This window comes from Cibotium barometz, chromosome 44 (assembly GCF_041138505.1).
Source record: "Cibotium barometz isolate CiBa-2024 chromosome 44, ASM4113850v1, whole genome shotgun sequence".
Lineage (NCBI taxonomy): Eukaryota > Viridiplantae > Streptophyta > Polypodiopsida > Cyatheales > Cibotiaceae > Cibotium > Cibotium barometz.
Window position 1 is genome coordinate 37,828,255 of NC_141089.1, and position 20,080 is coordinate 37,848,334.

At 42.1% G+C, this 20,080-nt stretch overlaps 1 protein-coding gene across 2 annotated transcripts in view; it reads right to left on the reverse strand.

Moving 5' to 3' along the window:
• Positions 1 to 4,569: 4,569 nt before the first annotated feature.
• The window catches only part of LOC147613250 (tubby-like F-box protein 6), a 68,148-nt gene continuing 52,637 nt past the window's right edge, over positions 4,570 to 20,080 (reverse strand). The window contains exons 3-6 of one of the 2 annotated variants that reach the window (XM_086782529.1): positions 16,371 to 16,458; positions 5,767 to 5,896; positions 5,351 to 5,433; positions 4,570 to 5,260 (exon numbers count right to left, since the gene is read on the reverse strand). In XM_086782529.1, coding sequence (XP_086638655.1) covers positions 4,773 to 5,260; positions 5,351 to 5,433; positions 5,767 to 5,896; positions 16,371 to 16,458 — 789 coding nt within the window. In that variant the 3' untranslated portion in view covers positions 4,570 to 4,772. Of the gene's footprint in view, positions 5,434 to 5,766; positions 5,897 to 16,370; positions 16,459 to 20,080 lie in introns of both variants that reach the window. The other variant, XM_086782528.1, reaches the window with a different exon arrangement.

The window sequence follows — 20,080 nt, forward strand, 5'->3', positions numbered from 1 at the left end:
ATGATGTTAATTAATCTCCACAGCCATAACATAAGCTTGGTAAATAGACCAACAGAACATAAAAAGCAAACTATGCAAGACAAAAGAGTGGGTTCAATCTCCCCCCATGCATGAGTCAGCACGCTTCCTCATGCATGTATTTATTTATTAGCCAAAAAACAAGTGCTCAAAAATAGCTTGATACATTCCACTTTGGGCTATTAATATCAAAAAGTAACTTGGTCTCCAAGCTTGGCTATTTACATTCAAATTATAGCAATTTAATTAAATGAAAATATAGGTGGGCAACCATCGGCGCACACCAAAACCCGAAGGCCGTGCACCGGCCAAAAATCAATTGCACCCACGCTACTCCGTACACTGGTCTTCTCACCAAAAACACAAGACACATTAAATCTCGCTTATCCGCTCATCACGATGCAACCACCACTGCTCCATGCTCTCGCCGCGCATAGCCAATCACGACCGTGCGGCAAATGAGAGTACCTTAAGTATAACATAAAAATATCAATTAATTCCACAATTCACATTTTCATAAAACATAGAGGAATTTAATCCACATTAGCTGCATGTAAAGAATATTTCTTTTGGTCCGACGTGAAACATGACATTGCAAAATTTGTGTCTGAATATATTGTTTGTCAAAGAATTAAATGCCATCATGGTAAATCTTTGGTCTTTTAATACCCCTACCTATTCCCAAAGGTCCATGGGAAGAGATTTCAATGGACTTTATTACTGGTTCGGCAACTACGTCCTCTCATAATGACATGATATAGACCATAGTTAATAGATTTAACAAGCAAGCATACTTTGTACCTTGCAAGAAGACCTTGTCTACCCCTCAAGCTGCTAAGCTATTCATTTAAGACTATGTTTCCTCACCATGGCTTTCCCAAAGTCATTCTCTCTGACCGAGATGGCCATTTTTGCAATCATTTTTGTGTTGCTTTATTCAAGAACTTAGGTTCTAAAATGGACTTTACATCCGCTTTCCATCTAGAAAGCAAAGGTTAGACTGAAGCTACCAATGGCACTATTATGGATCTTCTTAGATCCTACACTATTGACCGACCCTCTAATTAGGATCAACATTCGCCTCTACTTCAATTTGCTTACAAAGAATATCTCCCCATTTGGCTATTGGTCGAGCTCCCTTTGAAATTGTCTATAGCAAGAAACTTCTCATTCATGTCTCTACCATAACTAGTGATGTTCCAGCTCTGCTGACACTTCAGCTCATGACCATGCTACTATTCTATAGCTGAAGTCACTGAATCTATTAAGCGAGCACAATTGAAATACACCGCTCAAGCCAGCAAGAAACGACAACCTATGAAATTCAAAGAAAATGATCTAGTTTGGCTTCGCACATAGAGAAAAGACGCTTAAAGAATATTACCAAGTATCCTAACATCAAGTTGGCTCCTAGATTTTATGAACCGTTCACAATTATCCAACAAATCAATAAAAATGCATTCTGCTTGGGCATTCCCACTCACTGGAAGATACATAACTCATTTCACATTAGTTTATTGAGACCCTTTAAAGGCCCCACTCCTGTTAACCTTGTTATTGATGAATCTCCTCTCCTCGAGAATGACTCTGAAGTTCTAGTACCTGAAAGTATTACTGACCATGACTAAACAACCACCCGTACTGGCACTGTGTATCATCGTTACTTGGTGAAGTATAAGAATCATTCTATTGAGGAATCACACTGGATTCTTGAAACATCGCTTACCCCGCACTACCGACACTTGATTCTGGCATACCACTCACATTCAGATTGATTCTTTTATGAAGACGGATTCCCCAACTAAGGCAGTGTCATAGTTCTTCCACATGATTTGGTGTTTCGCCGATTGAGGCAGCACATTTATTTAGTGCCGATTCGTCAACTGAGACAGCACGTTGATTTAGTGCCGATTTACCGACTGAGACAGCACATTCATTTAGCGCCAATTCGCTAATTGAGGCATCATGTTAGTTTAGTGCCGATTCACCGACTGAGGCAACACGTTAATTTAGTGCCAATTCACCAACTTAAGCAGCAGTATAGCATGAGATTGGCCACCCTTGCTTTTGGTTTATTTTACACAACTGAGAACACTTGCTTTTTTAACCCCGTGGCATGTTATAAAAATGTGAATTGTGAAATTAATTGATATTTTTATGTAGTATTTATAATACGCCTATTTGCCACACGGTCGTGACTAGCCACGCACGAGAATGTGGAGCAGTGGTCGCACTGTGATGAGCAGATAAGCAAGATTTGATGTCTTGTGTTTTTGGTGAGCAGATAAGCAAGATTTGATGTCTTGTGTTTTTGGCGAGCAGATCAATGCATAGAGTAGCGTGGGTGCGATGGATTTTTGGTCGGTACACGACCATCGAGTTTTGGTGTGCACTAATGGTCACTCGCCCATAGTTTCAGTTAATTAAATTGCTACAATTTGAATGTAATAGCCAAGCTTAAGGACCAGTTACTTTTTGATATTAATAGCCCAAAGTGAAATGTATCAAGCTATTTTTGAGCACTTTTTTAGCTAATAAATAAATACATGCGTGAGAAAACGTACTGCATGGGAGGAGATTGAACCCACCCTTTTGTCGTGCATAGTTTGCTTTTTATGTTCTTCTGATCTATTTACCAAGCTTATGTTATGACTATGGAGAATAATTATCACAATATATATATATATATATATATATATATATATATATATATATATTGATTTACAAAGACTTGATTATTTAGAATATCTACATAAATTTACATATGGATATCATAGTTTTTTTATTATCTAATAAATAATTAAAACCTAAACTTAAGGACGTCGATATGTAAAAAAGTATGTAAAATCAATGAAAATAATTTCAACATTAAATGTAGTTTAAAATAGTTTTAAAATTAATGGCAGTATGATGTGAGCGTGAGTGCGTGTGTGGGAGGAGGGGGTTAAAAAAAATGTGCAGGTCAATGGGTGGGTGGGTGCGCGCATGCTAAAGTTTAAGCAATATAGAAGGGAAAAAGTGGGATCAATTAAAGCATTCAAGGGAGTAAGTGTGTGAATGCACATGCATGTACATGTAAGGTAGACACTTCAAATATATATAAACAAATACTTACATTACTAAACAAGTGTAAAAAGTTAAAATTGGAGTATGTGTATGTTTGTGTGTGTGTGTGGTGTGTGTCTATTTAGTTGTGGCACATCATTTGATTTCTCGGACATCTACCATCGAAAAGCTGCCATAATGTGCACCAGTCTCATTTAATATACCCCTCCCTATAAAGCACAACAACAATTGCCTCTTGTGTTTGGTTCGAAGGGTATGGGATGGTCATTACCCTTCGGCACGCTCTTTGTGAGGTATGTGTTTTGTGTGTATGCATGTGTAGTTTTTTAGCACATCATTTGATTTCTTCGACATTTGTAATGCTTTTTCTGCCATTATGTGCACCGATGTTTAGGGCACATCAATTTGAAAACAAGGGCATTACATTTCTTAAACCTATCAATTTGAAGGGTGGCCCAGCCCCTCGAGAATCATCCTCGTGTACTATCTCATTTTGAGTACTTTTAAATGCTATAAATAATATTGACATAATTTTAGCATAATGTGTGGAGGCCTCTCTCTCTCTCTCTCTCTCTCTCATGTGAAACTTCGTGGTATATTATTGTGTAAAGACACATTACAAGTCTGCTTCCGATATAACTGTGTACGCTGTGCACGCGAGCGATTCGAAAGGTGGCATTTTGTTTTCATGAAACTTGTAATTATGCTCAAACTTACCAAAATGCTGCGAGGGTAATACTGCTTAACATGAACTGCCTCAATACAACCTTCTTGTGTGTACATGGACTGGTCAGTATGGTGAGTTGCAATCCACAGCTGCTCAACACAAAAAATGGTCGTTCAAGGCCTAAGCTCTAAGCTCTGGCCACCTTCCTAAAGAGGTAACATGTTGAAGCACAACTGGGAACAAACTCATCACAAATGTTAAGGAAAACACGAGTTCATAGAGAAGGTCCTACCTTGCCATCTTCTTAAGCTACATAATTTTTGATGCATTGCACAACTGGATGACAAAGCCAATGCCTAGCTTTCTCTTTTATCAAACTGCTAGGTTCCCATTTGCCCTATGTTTTATAAAAGATATGTTTGCTTCCCACGAATGTTTAGCCTCGCACAGCGGAGAAATGGTAAGTGGAGAACTCTATAGCAGTTTTAAACAAGGGGTATAAGGGCCAAATTTTTTTCTCACTTCCCCTCTTAAACGAGTGACAATGTAAAGCCTGCAAATTGTATGCAATTAAGATAGGGGTGAGCTTTTCATCTCATCTGCTTTGCAGACCAAATTGAAGAAGTGGCATTTGGGGGTCTTTAACATCATAGCCAAGCCAGCAGACAAAATCCATGCAACAGCACCAAAGTAAAGGGACCAGGATTTCAATTGGAGATGAGCCCAATGCATAAGCCACTAAATTGAGAGAGAGACACACACAGAGAGAGCAAAGCCTTCCCAAAGGATGATGACCAATGAGAATTATTCGAATGTGATGACAAGAAGAAGTTTCATTTATCACTTGAATGGTCTCGCCACTGCTACACATAACAGGTTCCTCTTTGCCTTGCTCCCATATCCACCTGCTATATGTACATAGAAGCCTATATTTGCTAGACCAAAACCATTTTGGTAAGGTACTATCATCTGTTTGATACAGGACGAAGTAAATCCAAGGCACTTGCAAATGTGCACCCACTTATTCCCGTGCCAATTTTGTGTCGAAGCTGCTCAGGCATATGGCAAATGCTTGGAAAGCAGACAATGGGTATCTATAATCCATGGTAAACATATCCTTCCCAATTTTACCAAATTGTAATAACACCCTGTCTTGCTCCTCTTGGGCACCTTGTTGGGCAGGCTCTATGGCTGCCACGAGCTGAAAATTTTTCACTGATGCAACCGTAACCCGCCCCTTGAAATTCAGGCACCAACATTGCAGCTGCTCATGCCATCTTGGTGACTTATTTTTTAACATTAATGGGGCATCTTCACTGCTAACCAGCTCAGCTTCAGTTAAAGTAGAATCTATTACCGTGGTCCTAGACCTAAGAAGTGAGAATGAAGAGAAGGAAGGATCAACAGAGCTTGAGAAATCAGTAGGCGTGGGAGCACTCCCCCCCTCCTCCACAGCAGAGACTGGAATTGAATAGAGAGTGCATTGCATCCGCCTGGGTCCCCTTGTACCTAAAACATTCAGCTCATAAGAAATGTGAGCAGCATCGAAGGCCCCAGCTGGAACTCGAGGTGCATTTTGTTTTGAGCCAGCCCGCTTGCCTGGTCGATTGATAGAAGCAACTGCACTTAGATGAGAAGGTTGGCTGTCGTATATGGTAAACTTTGTGCCTAAAAAATTTGACCTGAAAGACACATTGCGAGAACTAGATTATATATTTTTTCTTCGAGACAAGTGCTGTTTTGAAAAGTTAAAGGGCTCCTTTGGGTTCTCTCAAGCTCTTAAGGGCTTTTATGAGATCAAAAGAGCCCTTACATGCTCACAAGAACTCCTAAAATCTCCTTGATTTCCATAAGAATAGCATCTTCATTGCAAAAGCCATACAAATGCTAGGCAGGTGATTGACATTGCATAATTCAGGTCACGTATAGTATTCATGATACAGCAAGCAATAACGAAAGATTTTGAGAAATGGAAGCAAAAACAGAATTCTATCTGCTTGTTGGCCAAGACTTACCTTAGCTTGCCCACATAGGTGTCACCTCCTCGAGACATATCAGCCGCATCTAGAGAGATTATATAGTCTGAGCTGGTGGCTCGCCTGAACCTCCTTGCTGCCAAAAGGAACTTTCCGTTTTCAACCAAAGCTGTAAATGAGGCCACAAAACCCATGTTTATGTTAGACATGCCAGTTATGAAACCCAAAACACCAAATCAAACCCTGTAATATATCCTGGAAGTGAAAACATAGATATTAGATACAAACCCATGTATATTTACAAAGATTTACAAAAGCAAGGGCTGCAGAAACAAAGAGTCCCCAAGGCATTAGCCTAGTGGTTTGAGCTTTACCCCTCTGAAAGTGGAGTTATTGGATCCAAATCTTGGGGACACCACTATACCACGACATATTAATCAGCTGCATCATTGTGTGCTAGAGATGAACACTTATCTCCATCACATTTTTCTCTTAACGGCTGGAAAGGATGTTCACTCCAATTGGCGGATCAACATACTTGTGGGGCATGTCCAACATGGATCCTGCACTTTATTACCACCCATCCACCCACCCACCCCCACCCCCCCCCCCCCCCCCCCCCCCCCCCCGGCGACCGGCTGGGGGCCTTCTCTTGGTTTGGGAATCAGCGATCGGGAATTTCTTGAAATGCTTTCTACCAAGCAAAATTAGCTCAAGATTAAGAAGTGGACACAGAGGTTATTTATCTAACGTGTTACCATGATAATCTTGGTATTTGCATCATTGCTGGGTTAAAATCTGGAAATGACTTCGGCCAATGGAGGCCTATCACATTGCTTGGAACTGCTTACAAAATACTTGCCAAGGCAGTAAGCATGAGGTTGCAGCCAGTATTGCAAGTTGTGATTCTTGATATGCAGAATGGGTTCCTTCAAGGAAGAGGCATCTTTATAATATCTTCTCTTTTTGGGGGGCGGTTGAATAGGCTAAGGAAAGCTACCAGCCCCTGGCCATCTTATTGTTGGACTTTGAGAAGGCATATGATAGAGTTAATTGGGATTTCCTTAAGGGAACCCTTAGATGCATCAGATTTTCACATACAAGACTAGAGGTGTTTCATGCTTGTATCAAGATGAGAGGACAGCCAAACAAGAAGCAAGCAATGTCCCCAGATGGCTCTTGCAAACTTTGCAAGACAGCCGACTCACACCTCCACTCTCTCGGAGGACTAGATTTGGTTGTCAAAATGCTTCCAATAACTATGTTGATTATGCCATATCAGTGTGTTGTGCAATGATGAGGAGCATGTATCTTATGCAGATGCACAGGAAAATCAGCATTGGAAAAGTGCCATGCAGACGTTCCATACAGCGTAATGACACTTGGGAATTGGCTCACTTACCCTATGGGCATGAAGTGGGTTTTCAAACTCAAAAGAAAGTATGCTGGTACCATTGATAGGTACAAAGCAAGACTTGTGTCAAAGGATTGTGCTCAACAAAAGGGCATTGATTATGACAGGTCCTTTGCTCCCACTCCACGCATCACTACCAACAAGTGTGTTATTGCACAATGCATTGGCAACTTATTAAGATTGAAAATGCATTGATTGGACATCAAAACCGCTTTTCTTAATGGGGATTTGCATGAGAAAGTATGTCTCGCAGCCCATTGGTTTTGTGATGCTTGGTCAAGAACACAAGGTAAAGGTTGAGAATGGCACTCTATGGCCTCAAGCAAGCTCCTAGAGCTTGATACATGCATACTTGATTGCTTACAGGTTTCAAAATAGTCCGGCTAAGAGTACCCTCTATGTTCGGAAGGACGGAGAGGATTTGAGGCCCAAATGATCAAATTTTAGCTATGCGTCATTTGAGATGACAAGTCCGGGTCCGTTGCATTATTACTTGCGCATTCAATTTTTTTAGTTTGATGATGGCATTGTTTTGTTGCAATCCAAGTACATTATGGGACTCTCTATGTTTGGAAGGATGGAGAGGATTTGAGGCCTAATGGTCAAATTTAAGCTTTCAAAGTTGAATTACATGCGTCATTTCAGATGACAAGTCTAGGTCCGTTGCATTATTACTCACGCATTCAATTTTTTCGGCGTGATGATGGCATTGTTTTGTTGCAATCAAAGTACATTCAAGGGTTTTACTAAAGAGGTTCAATCTTAAAGACTGCAAGCCTAGTTCCACGCCAATTGAGATGGGTGCTAAGCTTCGCCTCCAAGATCTAGGTGAGCAATTTGATATCATGATCTACAGCCAAGCTGTTGGGTACTTGCTTTATCTATGCAATACGAGACCAGTCATTCAGTTTGGGGTCTCACAGTTGAGCAGATTTATGCATAGCCCAAGTACTAGGCTGTTGTTGAGCATGTTTTCCATTACTTACAGGGCACTTGTTATTGCTTTATGCCAAGGGGGGTGATATTCAGCTACATGCTTTCAATGATTCTGATTGGGCTGGTTGTTGGTGTCCACTATTGGGAATTGCTTTCTTTTGAGCAATTCATGCATTTCTTGGTTGAGCAAGAAGCTGTTGGTGAAATCAAGGGCAATGGAGAGCTTGAAGACAATGGAAGAAGGCAAAGAGTCGACATGCACACAGAGAGTTGGTGGTCGAAGAAGCTCACACAAGTGTATTGTGTGTGAGAATCAAAATTAACAAAAAAGGTTTTACAGTACACCCCTAAAATAAAGGCCCAAAAGGGGGTCCGAGAAGAGTGTGCCAAGTATCCCTATAAAAATAGCTAAGATTGGCTATACGGTTAAAAACCATCTAACTAATGCCTATTGTGCCTAGCTTTAATAAAGCCCAACTCCTACATACATGTCCACTACGAAATGTATAAATCTTCTACAAGTCCCCACCCCCCCGAGCTCCAGTGGAAATATGTAAGTACACAATAGATCAATCCCCAAACAGAATCAAGCCCAAAACTTTGCGGAAAGCTTTGAACTTCTCTCAAGAAGCGCCTTGGTGAAGAGATCTCCCACATTGTCTTGTGATGGACAATAGATAAGATTAATATCCCCACATCAAAGCTACTAAGTCTCTTACCTGTCTCAACTAGAGTAGAGATAGGTTTGCATGCCAAACCTCTTCAAAAACCCTTTTACATACTAAGATTGAGACATAATAATGCCACCATTTGTCTGCATAAACTAAATACCCAAGTAAAAGTGCAACTGGCCAAGATCTGATACTTCAAAAGCCCTATGTAATTCAACCTTGAAATCTGAATTTTTTTGCTGATTACTACCTATCAAGATTATGTCATCAACATAGTCACTATGTCGGTACCATCAATGTGCACATACAGAGTACTTTCAGTTGGACTATTATGAAACCCATGGCTGCTCAAATGTGCATGTATGTTTGCATACCATGCTCTTCGTGCCTGCTTAAGGCCATAAAGTGCCTTTTTCAAAAGACATACTTTGTGTTCATGACCTACAACCACAAAGCCAAGAGGTTGATGCACATAGACCTCTTCCATAAGATCACCATAGTCATCTTTTGACGTAGGGGCAAAAGTCTCTTCATAGTCTATTCCCTTCTCTTGAGAATATCCCTTAGCAAAAAGCCTTGCTTTGAATCTGTCTCAATAGATCCATCTAGCTTCCGTTTGACTTTGTACACCCATTTTGTACCAATAACATTTTTACCATGAGATGAGTCAACAAGTTCCCATGTACCATTTTTGATAATGGAACTATATTAATCCTGCATGGCCTTTTCCCAATGCTCATTGCCTTGAGCCTGCTCATAAGAAGCTAGCTCCTCTGAATCATACAAGCATAGTCACCCTCATGCCTGCTTGGTTCACCTCTTTGCCTGCCCTTGTCTTGCTTTCCAAAGGAGCTGAAAGTTTGCTATCTTCAAGGGTACGAATCAGCCATCTAGGGACTGATTTAGCCGCTTGTATGGCTGTCCTATCTTCTCGTATAGCTTCTTCAACACCTATAGGCATCTTGGGCTGCCCAATGGGCTGATTTTGCACATCATTCTGAGGCATATGCTGTCCTATATCCTGCTGTCCAGAATTTTCAGCATGTGGATAAGTCACATGATGATGATACATATCCCCTAGGCTTCCAACACTTAGTTTATGTGTAGTAGAGAGGGGCTGACCTGAATTTTCAGCAAAGATAACATCTCTACTAGTAAGCACTTTGTGAGTAGCAAGGTCATATACCCTGTATCACTTACTGTCACTACTATAGCCCAAAAAGATACACTTCATAGCTTTATCATCTAGCTTTGATCTCTTCTCTTGAGGTACATGTGCATATGCCAGACAACCAAACACACATAAATAGTCCACTCTTGGCTTCTTATTGTACCAAGCATCTTACGCCCAAAGATGGTGTCATCATAGGACCACAAACATCACCATGAATAAGATGTAATTTGCTATTAGCTCTCATTGAACCATCCCTTGGGAATGGCTTTCTATGCATTTTGCCAAGAATAGAACCTTCTCAAACATGATCATATGGAATCTCTATATGAGGCATACATTCCATCATATTATGTTTTTGCAAAAGCATCAAACTTCTGAAATTTACATGCCCAAATCTGGCATGCCATAATTCAGCTGCCTTCATTGCATTTGCATCTCATGCAATTGAACATACTTGATGTGTTTGTTTGTCATCATAGGTATCAAACCTAAACAAACCATTGCGAAGTGAACCTATGGATACAACCTGGAACTCTGTCTTAGGATCCTTGATGAGACATTTCTCACCCACAAACTCCACATGCATACCTTGCTTTGCAATAGAAGACATTGATACTTAGTTCTTCTTTATGCCTAGCACAAACAACACATCATTCATGCAACTCTACTTCCCATTGGCCAATACCAAAGGCACCTTGCCTATACCTTTAACAAGATATGTTAAGTGATCCACAAGAGACACTCCGATGACCTAAAACAAATTGCATAGAGCTGAAAACATTACTCCTAGATGTTATGTGACGCATAGCACCATTGTCCATGTACTAAATATGAGAACTCTTCTCAGAAGCACTGAGAGATGCATCACTAGATACAGAAACATCATTATTGATCTCTTCCATGGCCGAAAACACCAAATCGTCATCCGCAAGGTTGGCTGAATTTTCTTGTTTACCCTCGGATGCATCAGCCACATTCCTAGATTCCTTGCTAGAATCCTTCTTCTTGTCTTTCTCTTGAGCAATCCTTTTACGACACTCATTGATATCGTGTCCAAGCTCGTGACGACAAAAGTAACATTTACCCTTCTTCTTCTTAGACGCCTAACCCTTGGCTGAAGATCACCCTTAGAAGAAGACTTCTTGAAGTCAGCCTTGGACTTCCCTTTGTCTTTCATTGCGAAAGCATGTTCACCACCATGAGTACGGTCGGCCCTTGTTTACTCTTCTTGTAAAAGCAAGCCCACAAGCTCATCAAAAGTGATTGGATCCCTACCACCTCTCATTGAGAGATTAAGATTCAGAGTATTAGTAACAAGCTGCCTATCTGATATAACTTCATCAATGTTTAGCAGTTGTTCCCTCAAATCCTTGACCTTGGTAAGATGCTTTGTCATAGAATCTCCCCCATGCATCTCAAGAATATCAAGCTTCCCTTTGAGATATGCAACCCTTGCCTCATTCCTTGTTTGATACATGTTATCTAGTGTGTCCCATGCTTGTTTTGCAGATCTGCATGACCATACATGTGGTATAATAGATCTCTTGACAAACAATGCTATCAAGGATGTCGCATGTGCATCATGGGAATCCCATCTCCTTTTTTCATATGTAGTAGGAGGGATTGCAACATGTGCATCAACACCTCAAACCCTTAGCGTTGCATTTCTAGGAGGTATAGCTGGCTCAATTGTTGGTGGGCGTGCATCTCCCCCACAAACGATATCCCACAGCCCTTTGGTTACCAACACATTCCGAATCATAGAACTCCATAACGAGTAGTTGGTTCTATCCAACTTGTCCTCTTGGGTGAGCACCCCAAATACATCCTTTGCCTGAGCCATCGTTGCTCCACAATGCAAAAACCACACTGCGCAACTGCAAACACAAGTACGGGAGCACGTATCCCAACACTGTAATGTGTGCTTGCAAGTATGGAGACCTATCCTGCCAATGTCGGAGCCACCTATGCACAACCCGTAGCTTCCCTTCACCACCACTTGCTGTAGGAGCACTTACTTCCACGTGTGTCAATTCTTGCTTATGCAAGACCCTAAACCACCAGCTCAACCCATGCAACGCTCAGATCCGCCACTGCCGTCGATTGCACCACCCACTTCTGCTAGTGCAGCGCCCTGTTCAGCCGATTCGCCGCTCACAGCCACCACAAGCACCATTGACTTATACCGCCCGCTAAAGCTATCGCTGCATGCTGATATGATGATGTGCTTTGATGCACTGCTGGTCTACACCTGCTTGCTGCTCCCACACCTACTCTATAGCATTTAGCCACGCTTGTGTCGACACCTGCTAGCCTAGGTGTCTAGCCTGATGCCACTTACTTTGCAACACTTGCTGCCACGCTTCTGTTGCCTCTTGCCACAGCACTCCTTGCACTGCTTGCTAGCCACCCTACACAGCAGAGCTTTGACTAGCTTGGTCACAACACCGCCTGTTGGTCACAGCACCACTTGCACCTAGTCAAATAGACAACAAGCGAGAGAGAAAGAACCAACGTTCTACAGGTCACAAGTCATCAACACTTGAACCTTGCTCTGATACCAAATATATATATATACACAAGTGTATTGTGTGTGAAAATAAACATTTACAAAAAGGTTACACCCTTCAAACAAAGGCCCAAAAGGGGTCCACGAAGAGTGCAGTCAAGGCAGCATGGCTGGGTGAAGTTCTTCTTGGCTTCTACAACCTAGTGTTGGCTCTACAATGTGGGGGTAGCGTGTGCACAGCGGCTGGTTTGGCTGCTTCAGTTGTAGCGGCAACTATTAAATTATGGCCTAGGGTTAGCTGCTTAGTGCACAAGCTATGGTGGCTTGTACTAAAACATGGCTGTGGCATTGGAGCAAAGAGACAAAGAGAGAGAAGAGAGAGAAAGACAATGCACAAATTAAGAGAGAGATTTGCATGACTCAAATGATGTGACTTGTGTTGTATTGCTTCACTCAAGTACAATGCTTTTATAGGCTTAGAGCTTCTCCTATATGACGTCACTGCTTAGGGCAGTGCAAGTATAATATCTAGATATTTATGTGTGTCCCTCTAGGAGTGGGTTCACACACACACATACATATGAAGCCTTTTTAGAGGCTGTTCACACACTTGCCATTTGTTACTTGGATAAGGCTTGTTCTCCAACATATCCTTCTTTGCTCTTCTTGTTGTTTTAGGTTACTAGTCACTATATAGAGATCAATTTCCCCCATAGGATGTCTAGTGCCAACAACCTCTCTTCAATTCCTCAACATGCATCTTTGTATGTGCCACCTCGGGACTGTTATCTTTGTCTAGGCTTTGCAAGTTGGTAGATGTATGGGCCGATCATCGAAAGCAGTATGGAAGCCTTTGGAAGGAACCGAGGCAGAACGAGTTGGGATCCTAGGAAGGATAGAATGACAAAAGAATCAAGAGCAAAAGCAAGGGAGACAGGGACACGATGGTTAGATTACCAAAAAGGAGTCTGCTTCCAATACAACTTTGCGGGTGACCAGGGTTTACCACTGGCTGCACCTGTTTCTTCCAATACAATATGAAAACAAGAAAACATAACATAAACTGAGTTTGCTAACAAATTCTCAGCACAAGTGATCATTCCCGGCATAAAGCATATGTAGGACAACCATGGACAGCCCACAGCACTCCCACATCAGCCCGCGACAGCTCTGCATCTTCATCTTCCTCCTTTCTGGCTCATAGAACTAGTCGACCAGCCTTATAGGGCTATTAGCAACAGTCGACCAGCTCTCAGAAGCCACAGAAGGGGTCGTCTAGTAGCATCACACATTCGAGGAAGACTCCGATCAGCAAAAGATGACTTTTTCCTCCCATCAGCTAGCTTTCTCCCCTATATTTTGTGCCCTGACCAGCAGCTTTTTAAGAGCTATAAACAGTCGGCCAACAGCAAGAAAGCTCCCACGAGAAGTCGACCAACTTCTACCATACACCTGGATGGTTTCCGTCGTGATGGATGGTGAGAAAAGGCTGCCCACAACTGCAAAAACTGTTCGGCCACTTATAAGTGTGTGTGAACCTACACCCATAATTATTAGCATGTGGACTCGTAAAGCTGTAAATTGAGTTTTTGGGAATACTTACCACCTGCAAAACACATGTAGACCACCTGTCAGTCCCAAACAGGTGTGCACATACACGTCCACAGGGTGCGCAGGCATCCCCGGTCCCATGGACAACACAGGCAAAAATCTCAGACATTGTCCAGGCAAACAAGACAATTCATCCAAAGATAAAATCAAAGCCATGCACACACATGAGCGCAGCTAGATTGGAAGAAACACCCATCTGCTCAGTTGTATCCGATAAAATGTCCAAGGCTCATGATCCTTCCAGAACCTTCCCAGAACAAAAATACAAAAGATCTCCAAGATAGCTAGTCCCAGAGAATTTCATAATGTCAGGCTCCATGGGCCATACATGTACACCATGTCAGGCCCCACAAGCCACACATATACTATCATGTCAAGCTACACCAACCATACATGTACTGTCATGTCAGGCTCCATATGCCACACAAACACACCATGTCAGGCTACACCAGCCATACATGTATGTCATGTCAAGCTCCACATGCCACACAAGAACAGTAGAAAAATAGAAGCTATAAGGAATTTTGTGACAAGGAGTGATACCACTTCCAAGATGATTGTATTTAACAACTTGGCAAATTTAGAGGGCAGATGCACAAAGGCTCTAGAGGGCATTCAGATATGAGCGACACTCAGTGCATTTGTACTATGTGGGGAGATATTATTCACACTTTTATGGCCACATGGGCTTGTATACAAGAAACTGCACAAGAAAAGCGCATTGTTTTCATGAGGGAGTGGGATCATGGGATCGTTTTCTTGTATATGGCCACATGGGCTCATATACAAGAAACTGCACAAGAAAAGCGCATTGTTTTCATGAGGGAGTGGGATCATGGGATCGTTTTCTTGACACCCACGGAACTCTCTTGGCACCATTGTGCCCCAGATTGGTTGAGACCACCATAAATTTTGGGATGAGAATTCTTTGCTCTATCTTCTAGCCGTGATTTTGTATGTTCTATTCATACTTAATAGAAGTCTCTTTTTCTGCGCACAAAAAAATTCATCTTCTTCTAACCTCAGTCGACTAGGGGCTAAAAAGGGAGGAGGATGTAGAGCTCATCACAGATCCCTCATATTCCTGCCATCAAGTGGGAATTTGGATAGCATCAACAACCTTCTCCTTGGTCAATGCAGATGTAAGACCGAGTTCAGAAAAGGCCAGAGAGGAACCTGTCGGAGATTGCATCTTCTTTGGCTGCTTTGGGGCCAAAGAGGAAGAAACACAGAGATCTCTCAAGGCTCCCCCAGTTTTTTTTACCACAGTGTGGTCCTTGGGGGGGAGTTCTGACGGCATTGCAACCTCCTTCAGAGATGCAGGTGTGACACCATATTTTAAAAAAAGGCTTGCGGTGTCAATTCTGTAGCTATGAAAGGTCCAAGTCCTTTGTACTTCAATTTATGCTAGGGTCTTCTGATCTCATTCTTGTCTATCCCATAGATTCAGATTGTATCCCACATGCATAAAGTGGACAAGTGGTGCATGTCCAAACTTGATCCTAAGAGGATGAAAGATGTAAATTTTACCCCCCAAACATGTAAGGCTTTCCATTTATCGAAAGATAATTTTCATTTCAATGGATATCCCATCCCACTTAACATGCATCCTTCCTTCAATTAAAATTGATTGAAGCCTCCTAGATTATATCAGACTTCCAAAATGTATACATTCCCAAACCATCACAATCTCCGTTGGCCACTTGAACAATGACCAACCTGATTACCCCAGAAGCACAAGTAATTAGCCCCTGCTTCATAGGTCAATTTGAAGGAACTAAGATAGCTGTTTTCTCTGCTCTTTTCAGAGGTACAGATCCATATTGGTTTCTTTCTCAAACTTATTTTGCCACTTTCTCATCAAGACTTGGTGGTTGCATTTGGCTCATATATCCACTTCATAAGCATTGTGCCCTACAGTCTACCCCTGAGCCTTTCCTTCTCAAACTCCCTCCCCTCTTCCCTTCTCGATAACAAGTCTTGCATCTTGTGTACGTACATTGTCTACGTAGATAACAGTCCAGATATGTCACATGTGCCCATACATTTGTCACAAGTATGGTAGGAGTGATGCATGCAACAAAGTGTGCATAACATGTGTATGCATGCGTGCATGTGTTTGTGTGTTGCAGAAAAAGACGTGGAAAAAAGACAGTTTCATTATTAATGTCTGGCATAAGTCTTGAAGATTCTATGAAACAACAGCGGTTCATCAGATCCTTCATAAAGTAAAAAAGACCCCCAAAAAAAACTACACACGTCTTCTCCTTAAGGCCGCAGTTAACATAATGATGTCATCCACAAGCCAAAACAAGGCAAGAAGCTTACCTGGAGTCAAGCCAAGGTACAAGTAGTATGTTGACGTAATCCTATCCCGTTTGATGAAACATTGGACAACGGAATCTCTGGGACCAGGCTGCCATGACACAAATTATTGCTTTTAAGAGAGTGAAGGAAAGAAATCATAGCGTAGACATTATCATAATGATCACTAACAAAAGTAGCTCTCATCATGGGAAAGTATAGTATCAGAAAAGGATGAAAGAGAAAGGAATACAAAATCGGAACATTTCAGGGGCTGAAACGTGGATATACAAGCTACTGTGCTCCAAGTTGATCAACACTCCTCTGAGGAAGCAAACCATAAGGTGGCTCTACAAGAAAAAAATCTGAAACTTTAGCAAGTAACTTCCCCTCCTGTGCCACATCAAACAGCAGAATTGGAGATGTTTATGATCAACACTCCTCTATGGAGGCAATCCATAAGGTAGCTCTATGAGAAAAATATCCCAAAATAAAGCAAGTGACACATGCAAAATTATCCCCTCCTGTTTCTCATAACACAGCAGAATTGGAGATGTTGCAACAGCCATATCCATGGCTGAAATTTTAGCATGCTCTACATGAGGATTATGACCTCTTTCATGCCATTTCCACCCAAAGTCATATCCACAACCATACATGAGATTCCAAGCCCATCCAAGACCCGTTCAAGAGCTAATCCAAGTTTGGCATGCTATTAATCGAAGTTTTGAATCTCCCAAAGTTATTAAACGATCATTAAATGATGATTTCAGTTAAAAAGTGAACACGTGATCAAGAACTGTACCAAAAAACAAGAATTAATGACAAACAAAATATGGTACGTAATCTGATCATCCGAATTGTCAATAAATTCACTTTTACTCCTGCTCATCCAAATTGTCAATAAATTCACTTTTACTCCCGTAAGAGATGACATCAAACTTGCTAATAGAAAGAACCACACTGGATTGCAGGCCCCAATGAGGTGCCCAGTGTGCAAGCTTATATTTTCAGCTTTCATGCGGTCAATGGCTATGGTGTTTATGTGAATGGGTTATTTTATACGGTGTTAGCGTGTGTTTAAATATATTGTTTAATTACATTCATAGTCGAGCATTTTAAACCCCCTACTTCCGTTACAACACAACTGTGCAAGCTTTTCACACATACAATTGCCTGGATGGACTTATCAAGCCCACCTTGATAACCACTAGCTAACATGTCCTTGTATTAGGGCTCAGAACAGGGCAGAGTGCTCATCACTAACCCAAAACTTGCACATAAAGTATATATGTATGTGTACGTGTGGCAGCCAAGTGCAGCGTGGACGTGACATCCCCTCCTTGCTTTAGCTTGTTGGCAGAAGTTGTACTACTTCTCAGTGACCCGTCAGCAAAACCAAGTACTCCTACTTGCCAAGTAGCTTCATAAATATTGAGGACAAAACTACATCATGTACTTTTCTGTACCATCCTTCTTCATAAAGTACAAAAAGGGTACATATTCTTGGCAACCCTAGGCATGCCCAAAAGGTTGTCTTGACTCCAAGAGTACTAGTCTACGATCAAATCCCAACAAGGAATGAGATGATCTGATGAGCCTTTTTTTAGGCCTTGGGACACCACATATGCTGGCTGACTGCTGTCGGCCAGCAGAAAAATACCTAAAATATAACCTTGCTGTCGAGCAGCCCAGTAACACCTACAGAGCTCTGCCGTCAGGGTGCCTTCCAGGGTCCTCCTATGCCCTGCTCATTCCCTAAACGAACATCTACAGAGCTCTGCCGACCTGTTCTTTCATCGTCAGGATGCCTTCCAGGGTCCTCCTATGCCCCTTCACAGATTAGCCCTAGGATAAGCATGTCTGTGTGCATGCACATGACATCCCCTTTTGCTAAACTTGATGATGCTGCATTCCAACTTCTGACCCTGGATGATTGTCCTCATCCCTTTGTCTCCTCATGGACTCCCCAACTTGTCATCCTTCCCTTCCTCGCAGACTTTTCACTGAAAACCTTACCATGTCTCCAATTCCAATCCAAATCTAATGAAGACGTGCATCTCTTCCACTTTGTCCCCTAGCCCTTCACACTCTGTTTCTTTGGTCTTCTTTTCCTGAGTATTGAGTCTAGCATCCTCACTCCACCCCTTGGATGATCATCATCCCTTGAAACCGTTTTCCTGAAAGCCTTTCCTAGTATGCCCCAAGTGGCATCCAACTCACAAGGCTGCCATTCCCCTTGGGTGTTGTGGAACACCACCAACCAACTTCCTCGGAACTTCTTCCATGTCTTCTGTTACTCTCCTTGGACTGTGCACCTTCATCTAGGACACCATCAATGTTTAGCATTGCTGAACCTGAAGCTCTGATGCCAATGTCACATGCGCAGAAGCTCTGTGTCTTCTTTCAACCCTCAAGACCTTTCATAGGACCATCTTCATGCAAAACGCAAAGAAGAGACAGAGAGAGGAGAAAGCTGTATTTTCAGTAGTACAATAAGGGTACATATTCTTGGCAACCCTAGGCATGCCCAAAAGTTTGTCTTGACTCCAAGAGTCCTAGTCTATGATCAAATCCCAATAAGGAATGAGATGATCTAAAGGTCCTTGGCTGAGCCTTTTTATAGGCCTTGAGAAATGTGGCCGAATGCTGTCGGCCGGTAAAAAATACCTAAAATATAATCCCTACTGCCAACCAGCCCAATAACACCCACAAAGCTCTGCCGACCTGTTCTTGCATCCTTAGGATGCCTTCTGGATCCTGAGCATGTCCATGTGCATGCACATGACAAACTGGGTCCCCTTTACTCATGGAAGGGCCGCCACCTTTCAATGTATATTCTTTGTTATGATGTTGAAATGAGTACAATGCAAATCCTTGACCTAAAGATATCTCCTTCCTTGCTTAACTAAACTCTGACCTTCATACCCAAACTCAACAATAGCCAACCTTACTACTCCAAAAGGTTCCTTGCAGGAATAATCTGCCCATTGAGTGACGCTCTAGAAATACCATGTTTAGCAATGATTTATGGAAAAATGCTTGCCTTTGCTCCTCTCTTGACATGGAGTGCTGAACTATCTTGGATTTGATGCCTTCCTCGATGCTTTAGATGCTCTATGGACATGTCCCCAGCTGGGAATCAAATGAGGAAGAAGGGAAGAGGTGGGGCCTTTTATATAGGGCCCCTCTGCTTGACCACCTACCCAGCCACATCCATGACCTGTTTCTGCTACTGCCTCACCCACCCGGCCTTTTGCCTGACCTACCTCGCAAGTCTAGACAAGTCCTATGTTTTCCTGACCAACTACCCTGCAGCCTGAATTGAGCATCCTACCTAGTCTATGTTAATATCTGGAGCCTGGCACTTGGCCTAACAAGTTGCCGGACATTTATACATATGTCAACTTCAAGTGGGTTACAAAATTGTGCAAGGTTTGCGGACATACAGCTGCCTTGACTTACCAAAGCCTACATTGATGACCACTGGCTGACATGTCCCTAAACTAGGGCTCAAACGGGGGCTTCGTGCTCATCATTAACCCAAAACATGCAGATATTGGATGTTTGCATGTGAACATGGCACCCAAGTGTGGGGTGCACATGACAACAGGTACTTCTTACTTAATCAATGCAGGAGTTTTTTTGTAAAAAAAGTACATAATGAGGTGGCATTTTTTTAGATTTTGTGTACATTCATTGTAGCTGGGTGGTATTATGGGCAACCATCCCGT